Raw genomic sequence first — 10,509 nt, 5'->3', positions numbered from 1 at the left:
GTAGTGTTGAAGATTATAGTAATGATTTAAAAACAGATAGCTGCTTATCAATCATTCAAATCAATGCTCGAAGCATATCCAATATTGATAGTTTCGACACTCTTAAATTGACTATTGATAAATTAGGACATAAACCTGACATTGTTATTATAGGTGAAACATGGATAAAAAATACCCTCACACAACACAGCTTTATCAAATTGATGGCTATAATAGTATTTTTCGTGTAGAAGTAGAGGTGTTGGTGGAAGTTTAGCGATCTATGTTTCTTAAAATATCAACTTTGAAGTTATTGAGTCTGATGAGTGTATTTGCGACATTTCAAGTTTTCATTTCATTCAAATTAAAATCAGTTTAAATAAATTTCAACCATTATAAGTATCTTGCTACTACAGACCACCTAACGATTATACCTTCAATAGATTTTTGCAACATTTAGAAAACAATTTAAATTCTGCAAACAACTGTCCACATCTTGTTCTGGGTGACATAAATATCTGATAAACTGAATGATTATTGCAATACATTAATGAGCTATGGTTTTGTTGTATCTAACATTTTCTTAACTCGCCCTTCAAGCCAGACACTTCTTGATCATGTTTGTTATAACCTTCTTGATAATTTATCATTTATCTTTAACGACACCATATTTAATTCCGAAAGTGATAATAATTCTTTTTTGTCTTTAATATAGAGTTTTCAACTTTTGTTGGTTCATCTCTTTGAAAAATGATGACAGCATTTTACAATTCGTTAAACAAATAACTCTCTTTCAGGAAACGTAATATTTTTTCTTCTTCGACAGGATCGTTCGATAGGGCATTTCTTAATGATGTATCAATTTGGTAGGTGTCTCTGGCTCCTTGAAACTCGGGACATTCGATAATTATATGTTCTACCGTGAGTCTTACTTGGCATACGTCGCATATTCTTGCTGATCCACCTGATATATAATGTCGATGAGTGCTTCTGGTGTGCCCCACCCGAAGCCTTGATAACAACACCTGTTCTTTTCTGTTCTCCCAGTCGGATAATAATTTTATTTACACTCACTTTCTTTTAACGCTAGACAGACAACAAAAAGAAAAGTTTAAATATAAAACCGATTCTCAAAGAATGAATCAACTTCTTACAATGCGTTTTTCACCTACTTATATGAGTCATTTTGAGGAGCCGAACCAATTCTATGATTACTTTTCCACAACAGTCTTGAAAACTTTACACGAATGTACCAAAAAATTAAAAATAAAATCTTCCTCAGAAAAACTAACTCCATGGATGTCGGATCAACTATTGAAACTTATAAATTGGAACAAAAACGTGAGGGATAAGAGAAGGAAGTATTTAAAAATAGGGAAGTCAGTTGATCATCTAAATGTGAAGTTACATGACTTAGACAACAGGATTAAAATTTATTCGCAAGCTTTGAAACATAACTATTACACAAATACATTTGCAAATTCCAAAAATTCAAAAGAAACATGGAAAAACATAAATGAAGTGCTGGGTCGTGTTGCAAAATCATCATTAGTAAATGAAATTCATGATTTAGATGCTAACACCATAATTACAAATAAGCAGTTGATTTCCAATGAATTCAATAAATATTTTCCATCGATTGGGCACATTATGGCTTCTAAACATACATCAAACAGCACAGACTCAATAAATAAAAACAAAACTTTAAATTTTAATAACAGTACAATATTTTTAGAACCTACAGATGAGATGGAAATAACTAGTTTGATCAAATCATTTTCAAATAATACGAGCGCTGGACATGTTAATATAAGTGTTTATCTGTTAAAAGCCATAGTTGATGTTATCAGTCCAGTTTTAAGTAATATTTTTAACCTTTGCATACAAAATGGAATATACCCCACTAATTTAAAAATAGCTAAAGTAACCCCAGTTTACAAATCAGGCAATCCATCACTTTGCAATAATTATAGACCAATCTCAGTTCTCCCTACGATCAACAAAGTTTTAGAAAAAATACTTTCTAAACGATTGATTTCCTTTTTAAATAACAATTCTTTCTTTTATTCAATGCAATACGGTTTCAGAGAGAAATCTTCTACAACCAACGCTGTGATTGAACTCACTAACAGCATTCAATTAAGCCTCTACAAAAAAGAAAATGTTCTTGGGTTATTCCTAGACTTATCCAAAGCGTTTGGTACTGTGAACCGAGATATTCTTTTGGAAAAACTTTTCTCTGCTGGAGTTCGCGGTACAGCCTTAGATTTATTAAAAAGTTATTTGACAAACCGATCGCAATACGTCAGCTTGAATACCCACCGGTAGCTCAACACTATATTTTAATATTGGTGTTCCACAAGGATCTGTTTTAGGACCAGTATTTTTTATTATCTACCTCACTAATATGGCTCTTTCACTTTTAAAGGGAGAATTAAGACTCTTTGCTGATGACTCATCGATTTTTTACCATAGTGATAGTCATACTACTAACGATTATCATGTAAGCAGCGACCTGACTCTGCTAAGTGATTACTTCCGTATTAATAAACTGACACCAAATCTTGACAAATCCAACACATTAAATTTCAAATGTAGTTTTCGTTCTTTGTCGAATTCCTTACTTATTACCAAATCCACATTTCCAAGTGTTAAAGTTGTCAAAGAATGTAAATACCTTGGTATTATTCTCGATGAACATTTAAGTTGGAACCAACATATTAGTCACTTATTATCAAGATCAAATAAAGTTATGGGCATTGTATGAAAAATTAGAAGAAGAGTACCAACTGTGTATTAATAACAATTTATCATTCACTTGTTCATTCGTACTGACATACTTGGTGTCAACCTGGGGCAACGCATGCAATAGTCATATCAACAAAGTCCAAATCACACAGAACAGAATCCTACGCCTTATATACAATCTTCCTGCCCGCAGTCACATTGCTGATCTTTACAATAGTAACAATAATATAATTCCAGTTAGAGGTTATTCAGATTTGTAGCTTCATTTTTCAAAGTCTTACTCAAAGTACTCAAAGGATCTTTCAATTAATAATGTTCAGTTAAAAAAGCAATTATAGATATTCTTATTACAAACTCATTTAGTATCAACACTACTTAAATCTTATGATACTTTTACCTTATAATTTTTCTTACTCTGAAATTCAATTATCAAGAAGAATGTTTGTTAAATATTATTCTAAATTTTGTTTTGTTTTGTTTGTGTAAATATTTTACTTTATAATTATTAAATTTTGAAACCATAAATAAAAACATTTTAGTCGAAGATAGAATTTTTAGGGTTTAGCTAGCATAGGATATACTCCTAAAACGGTGTATCCAGTGGAGTATAAAATCAAAAAATGTAAATGTTTGTGTATAAAACTGAATAAAGAAATTAAACTAAACTAAAACGACGGACCAGATGTTCACATTACGGCAAATCCTAAAAAAATGTCGGGAACACCAAGTCCCTACGCTCCATCTATTCATCGACTTCAAAGCCGCATACGACACGATCGACCATAACGAGCTATGGAAAATTATGGACGAGAACGGCTTTTCCGGGAAGCTGGGGGCTTCGACAAGGTGATGGTCTGTCCTGCATGATGTTCAACGTGGCGCTAGAAGGTGTTATTCGACGAGCGGTGGGCGAAATGCGGGGCACGATTTTCAACAGATCCAGTCAACTTATCTGCTTTGCCGATGACATTGATATAGTCGGCAGATCATCTGCGGCGGTGGAAGACATCTACCGCAAACTGAAACGCGAAGCAGGAAGGATTGGGTTGATGATTAATACGTCCAAGACGAAGTACATGCTGGCCTGCGGATCCGAGACCGACCGGACCCGCTTGTCCAGTAGTAACAAGGTCACGATCGACGGCGACGAGCTGGAGATAGTCGAAGACTTTGTCTATCTCGGCTCACTGGTGATCGCAAACAATGACACCAGCCGTGAGATCAGGAGGCGAATTATCAGCGGAAGTAGTGCCTACTATGGACTCCACAAGCAACTGCGGTCGAGAAGACTTAGCCTTCGCACGATGTGTAACCTGTGTATGACGCTCATTAGACCGGTTGTTCTCTACGGGCACGAGACATGGATATTGCTCGAGGAGGACCTGCGCACAGTCGGAGTATTTAAGCGACGAGTGTTGAGAACCATCTTTGGCGGAGTACAGGAGAACGGAGTGTGGAGGCGAAAGATGAACCACCAGCTCGCGCGACTCTACGGCGAACCCAGTCCAGAAGGTGGTGAAGGCTGGCCGGATACGCTGGGCGGGACATGTAGCGAGAATGCAGGACGACTGTCCTGCAAAACAGGTGATCGCTGCCAATCCCAAGTGGAGATGTGCGAGTGGGATGTCCCAGTAGTTGGAGAATGGTTGCCATGGACCGAGTGAATTGAGTAAATCATGTAAATAAATAAACAGTTATTCTTGTTATTTAGACCATTTTCCATATTTTTTATTTTTGTCAATTTAAGGTAGCGGAAAGCTGATTTCCGGCTCAAATTTTGACAAACAATTCTTTTATGCGAGTTTTGAGTTCAGTTCAAAAAGCAAAGCCTCTTTGCCAATCTACGTACCCGACAACTGTGTCGAAATAAAATCTGGGTTCCCATGCGGCACGTTTTTCTGAAGAGCACGAAAACACGTTATCACATGAAATGAGCTGAAACCGAAAGGTACTCAATATATTTTTAAACTTTAAAGGTTGGGATTATCACGCGATATTTTTTCCATTAAACATTAACCTTTGCGCATCTTTGATATGGCGTTGTGTGGTGCGCTTCTTCCATTGGATTCTGATTAAGGTACCGATGAAAGTAATTATTGTTTTTTTTTTCAATAAAAAGATTATCTCTCTGATGTAATGTGTCGAAGGGATTTATAATGAAAATTATTGTCGTAGGTCGGTAGAAAACTACATCATAGAAGACATTGTACCTATTCAGGATTGTAAATTAGTACTCCGATTTTGAGATTTGATCGCGGATTCAAACATGTTCAGTATATAAACTACCTGATTATCTTTTTTATGATACGTCTTGAAAAGTACACCGACATCAATTTTAACGAAAAAAAAAATCAATAAATTTAAACCTTAGTTCATTTCGGTAAGAGAGATTATATGTCGATAACTCTCGATTTTTAAGGGTTATTTTTAAGCAACATAAATCGATTTGGACTTCAATTTACATTCTTAAAAAAAGTTATAAAAACTCCAAGTCATCTTTTTGGATTGCTGCATAAAAGGGGTCCACGATGAAATTGCCACATCCAAAATTGATTCGCCAAATTCGAGTTTTCATCCGATTGCCATCAAATTTTCAGGGATTGAAAAATAACTATTAAACTTCATTTTACAATTTTACTCGTATTTTATTTACAGTCCATACGCAAATGCCCGCTCCTTGGCCTAACCCCGGCCATAAGATTCTGCACAACCTGTGAATCAATCGTTTTTTGCATGTAAACCCGTACTTTCTTCAGTTTCTCGACTGTTTTCACTACCTCAGGTCGTTTAAGAAGGTGCTGCTTCATAATCGCCCAGTACTTCTCGATGGGGCGGAGCTCCGGAGCGTTGGAAGGGTTGAACATTTTCGGCCCAAAATTGACCTCATTGTCCGCATACCACTTCAGCACGTCCTTGGAGTAGTGGCATGAGGCCAAATCCGGTCAGAAGATTGTTGGGACGTTGTGGGCCTTCAGAAGAGGAAGCAGCCGCTTCTGGAGGCACTCTTTCATGTACACCTGTCCGTTCATCGTGCGCTGGGTCACGAAAGGTGCACTCCGCTTCCCCCACGTGCAGATGCCTTGCCAAATCGGGATTTTATTCGCAAATTTGAACATCTTCCGAGTGCGGACATGCTCCAGAACGCTGAACTTATCCTTGGCCGTGAAAAACAGGTTGCCGGGGATCTGTTTGAAGTCGGCCTTCACATATGTTTCGTCGTCCATGAAGCAGCATTCCACTTTCGTTAGCATGTTGAGGTACAGCTTCCTGGCACGGGTTTTGGCGGACTTGTTCTGCTTCTCTTCACGATTAGGGGCCTTTTGTACCTTGAACGTTCGAAGCCCAGCATTAGTTTTGGCCTTCGGACAAAACTTTGGCTTAGATGCAGCTTCTTAGCCACATCTCTAACGAAGGCGTTCGGGTTTCGGTTGAAGGCCCTAACTACGCGGTTGTGATTTTTGGTATTGTGCGGAATATTTTTTCCTTCATTTCTGGGCTTCCGATCGGTGGTCTTCTCGAACCGCTTAATCACTAGCGACACCGTGTAATTTGCGATTCCCAACGTTTTAGCTATGAAACGAGGTGAGAGATCTTTGTTCTCGTGATGAATGCGCAAGACTTTATCACGCACGAGCTGTTCATTCGACTCCATTCCGCGAGTTTTGATCACAGGACTTTAAAACTTGCAGGATGTAAACAATGCAATATGATTTAAATTCACCCTAATTTTCTATAAATTCGACCCAACGGTTTAAAAGGTAGAGCAATTTGATAGTGTGGCAATTTCATCGTGGACACCCTTTACATTAAATTTAACTGTTTTGTTTTATTCACAGTCAATCCATTCGAACAGGTGTCCTTCGGGCAGTAAACTTAAGTCAATTTTGTTTAACATGTTAAAAGGAAGGTGAGAACATTGTATTCAACGGATTGAAACAAATTTTGAGTTCTCTCTCAAAGTATTTAAAAATGTAGAAAATCTTGCTGAATACTTTCAAAACTTAACTTATTTCCACTACAAGAACCAAGAATTACATTTGATAGGATAATAAAATATGATGTGATACCTCACTATCGGGAAAAAATGTACATTCTTCCATTAATAGAATATATTTTGAAGTTTCGTTAGTGAGCCACCAAATGTTTTTGATCATTCGATTAACGACGGTCAATAGCAGCGTGTATAAGTCATTGAAAAAATAAATAATTCAACCACTCACCGCCCGATCCAGCATGGCCGTCAGCGAAATCGGTGTCCAATTGACACCCCCGTCCAGACTAACGATGCAAACCGACCGATCGATGTAGCAGAACAGTTTCCCGACCCGGTACACTTGTTTGCCACTTTCCCGACGACCGGGCATTGGCGCAAAAATGATACCACGTTCGGCACACCGTTGCGAAACCAGCTCCTTAAATTCCAACGTTGGTGCCGAATCCACGTGAACGTCCATCATCGTGGGAGGTTTCGGTGGCGGCGGAATTGAGCTGCTGCTCGATGTATCCATAGGTTCCGGGGATCCCGAAGAAACGCCGCCACTGGTAGTCACTCCAATCGAGCGCTGCATGAGCTCCAGTGCTTTGCGGAAGCTTTCCTTGATGTTGGTTTGCCGGACTATTTCATCGGTGAACTGTGACTTCCAACCTTGGTACCAACGGGTGACCTGATCGAAGTTAGGTGATTGGTTGAGCCAGAGCACCAGCGTTTGAATCCATTTGGGGAAGAAGAATTTGTCTAGGATAGAAGCCATTTGAATGGTGGAAACCAGTTCGTTCCATTCCCAGACTTGGTTGAAGATCTCTGGAATAAATAGGGAAAAACCGAATAAGTACCATTAAAAAGTTAAAAAAACGAATTTACAACTGTTTGCTTATTGTTTAATCGTAGTCAGGTCTGGGCGTCAGTTTAACATTTTTGGAAGTTTCAAGGCTTTTATTTTTTTTGCACATCTTTTTTCTTTCGAGGACCCCTATTAAATTCATGAGATCTTTAAATTTGCATAACAAATCATTTGTAAATGAGCCCAAAAAGTCTTGTTCTGAAACCGACCTGCACAATAATTTCAGTTTGAAAAACTTCCAACGATTAATCAAGTAGATTTAGCCCAAGTGCTTTTCTTTTTTTTAAATAATAAAAACACGATTCGTGAAAAACCTGAAATCAGCTATCAAATAAATACCTACTCAAAAATCTCTTTTGTGTGTTATAAGAACTATCTAAAAAAATTAAAAAGAAAACTTCGTGGCCATATATTGTCTCGTATGCAGAAGAGGGTTGAAAAAACGTTTGATTTAATAGTGTTCGTGAAAAAATGTCAAAAAAGGAGAACATTCTTACCTAAATCTTGCTGCAGGGGATTGATAACGAGCTCCGTCAGCCTCAGCTCTAGCTTCGGAATGATGTTTTTGGTCAGGAATACCTGCAGATGTTCCTCGGCCATTACACCCTTCCAGGGCGTAATCATGGCCCGCGCCGAACGATCCTCCGGATTCCATGCCTTCAGTGCTTTGCTCAGTTTTTCCCGAATCGTCGGGTAGATGTTGTCTTCCATCTTGTTGCCCAAAATACCGGCCCACGGTTGAATCCAGATGTGTATCGGAATGGTATCGGTGAGGGGATCCCATTCGATGACAGCGGTGTTAAGCTTACTGAGAATAATCTGCTCCAGAACGTTGTCCAAAATCCAGGCCGGCAAAAGAGGAGCCCAGGCGTCGAGCAGAGCTATCATCGGCTGGTGTAGTCGCGGATCCCAATTAGAGGCGGCCGTGCGAATACTAGGGATTACTCCGGACCATACCAGACCCGAGTATGGATCCAGAAGATTTCGTTTCTCGGTATCGGTCGATCCAAGAATTGAACGCCAGCTTTTGATAAGTTCTAAATGGCGTGTGGGATCGACAAACGGGTTCCATTCCTTCAATCTGGCTGCTATGAGCGGGGCAACTACTCCTGGAGCTAAATCTGCCAAGCCGAATTCCTTGTACTCGGAAGGATAATCACATTGGATTCGGATAAAGATCTTCTCACAATCCTCTAGTGAAACCGAACCATCTTCTGGTTCTACTAAAGCCTTCACTAACTCTAGCGCTCCCTCCAAAGTCTGGATGTAATCCTTCTCGAGTTGGGTAATGCGAATAAGATTTTCTTTCTCAATTTCCAGCTGCTCTTCCCTGTCCTTAGCGGAACATTTCTGTTTATCGATCGAGATGATATCCTGTTCGCACATTTCGACCATCAAGTTTAAATTGTGCATCAATTCCGGCAGTGCAAAATTCTTCGTGTCCTTACTAGATTTCGCCTCGAAGAAATCTTCATCGACCATCTTAGCCTGTCCGAGTGCATGGTATCCACTTAACACTCGGCTTTCCGGTCCAGTCATATCGATCACCTTCACCTGGCTCGCTTTAGAGGAGTTTCGATCAAAGGGAGCATACGAACGTTTACCCTTTTCGATAACGTCCTCCACGCTCTTGTAGAAGTATCGACCCTTGTGCTGTTTATCTTTGCGCCAGTGCTGATCGTCATCTTTCTCCTGAAAAGGAAACATTGTTTTTAAATATTTGTTTAAAAAAAAAGGCAAACCTCCTACCTTGGCCTTAATTTCCTCCTTATCCTTCTTCTGCTTTGGTTCCATTACGACGGTCTTCTTCTCCGGGCCATAAGCTCCGATGGCTCCCCTTCCCTTTCTCAGGTGAGCCTGAATCGGTGCTGCGATACCCTGCAGATCTTTTCCCAAACCTTTGCCCGGTTGATAGCCCATCTGAAGCAACAGCTTGGCACCTATTCCCTTGGTGTGTTGTTCCCAATTTCCGACGCCTTTACCCAGCGAAGCACTCTGACTCGCAGTAAACTTGCGGAACCCAGCCATCGATCGAAAATCATCCGGCTTCGGAACCGCTTCCGATTCCGACTCAGAACTGGTCCCAGACACCTTCCCCTTCTTCGAAGCTCCGAACCTGGGACGCATTTGCACCTCCCCGTCATCATCTTCGTCCTCTTCCTCAACCTTTTCCTCTTCTTTCTTTTTCCCCGATTGCTGAATCCCACCGGACACGAAATCGATCGGACCACTATAGCCACCCTTGGAGGATTTCTTACCGGTCCCTATCAGCTTGTTCCGACCCCTTCGGGAAGGACCCGCCTCTTCCTCGTTTTCTGAATCTTCCTCGTCAGCCCAGATGCCGTAGATTTGCTGGTTCTTGGTTGGCCTTCGGCGACCCCGATTCGGATTGAACTCGTTGTCCAGATCGAAATCAGTGATCTCGAACCGTTCGTATTCTTCGTCGGCCATAATTTGCCGGTATATGCCCACAATTCACAGAAAAATCACGAAATAACTCGAATAAACCGAAAAAACGCCCGAAAAACGATTTGCGGATTTTATGTTTTTTTTGTTTACCAGCAGCAGTGGGTACAATAATTATGCTCCGCACTTTTCGAGCGGTTTATGTTTTATGCTAGCACTGAAAAAAATCATCTGCAGGATTTCGATTTCGAAATTAATTTTAATTTTCATGTGAAATCAAATATAAAAAATAAAATTTAACTTTCATCCATAACTCTAAAAGGCTAATGAGGTGAAGGTAGTGAAAAGTTGAAATTGTCTAATTGATTAATCACCTTTAAAATGTTTGAAACTTTTTTGACAAAAGTTCTGATCCGATTTGTCAATTCTTTGGTGTACAAAAACAGTTCAACACATTTTAACTGATTACTTTGCGAGGTGAATTTTTTCCACCCCTCTTTCGAGGTAAATTTTACCTTTTTTTCATTCACCTAGC

General features: G+C 39.6%; 1 protein-coding gene across 2 annotated transcripts; it reads right to left on the bottom strand.

Annotated features, from left to right (window-relative positions):
• Window positions 1–6,818: 6,818 nt before the first annotated feature.
• Window positions 6,819–10,133, bottom strand: LOC129744626 (septin-interacting protein 1). 2 transcript variants are annotated; one of them, XM_055737241.1, is made up of 3 exons: window positions 9,318–10,133; window positions 8,066–9,260; window positions 6,819–7,528 (listed from the first exon to the last, which is right to left on the bottom strand). In XM_055737241.1, exons 1-3 carry the CDS (start codon window positions 10,017–10,019, stop codon window positions 6,936–6,938), a joined length of 2,490 nt encoding a protein of 829 aa, XP_055593216.1. In that variant the 5' UTR covers window positions 10,020–10,133; the 3' UTR covers window positions 6,819–6,935. The 2 variants fall into 2 exon arrangements, with proteins under 2 accessions (XP_055593216.1, XP_055593215.1); XM_055737240.1 differs by having other exon boundaries at window positions 8,066–10,133.
• Window positions 10,134–10,509: the final 376 nt, after the last annotated feature.

This window comes from Uranotaenia lowii, chromosome 2 (assembly GCF_029784155.1).
Source record: "Uranotaenia lowii strain MFRU-FL chromosome 2, ASM2978415v1, whole genome shotgun sequence".
In the NCBI taxonomy this organism is placed as follows: Eukaryota; Metazoa; Arthropoda; class Insecta; order Diptera; family Culicidae; genus Uranotaenia; species Uranotaenia lowii.
Note: the sequence above shows the minus strand (reverse complement) of the source record. Positions and strands in the feature narration are given on the sequence as shown.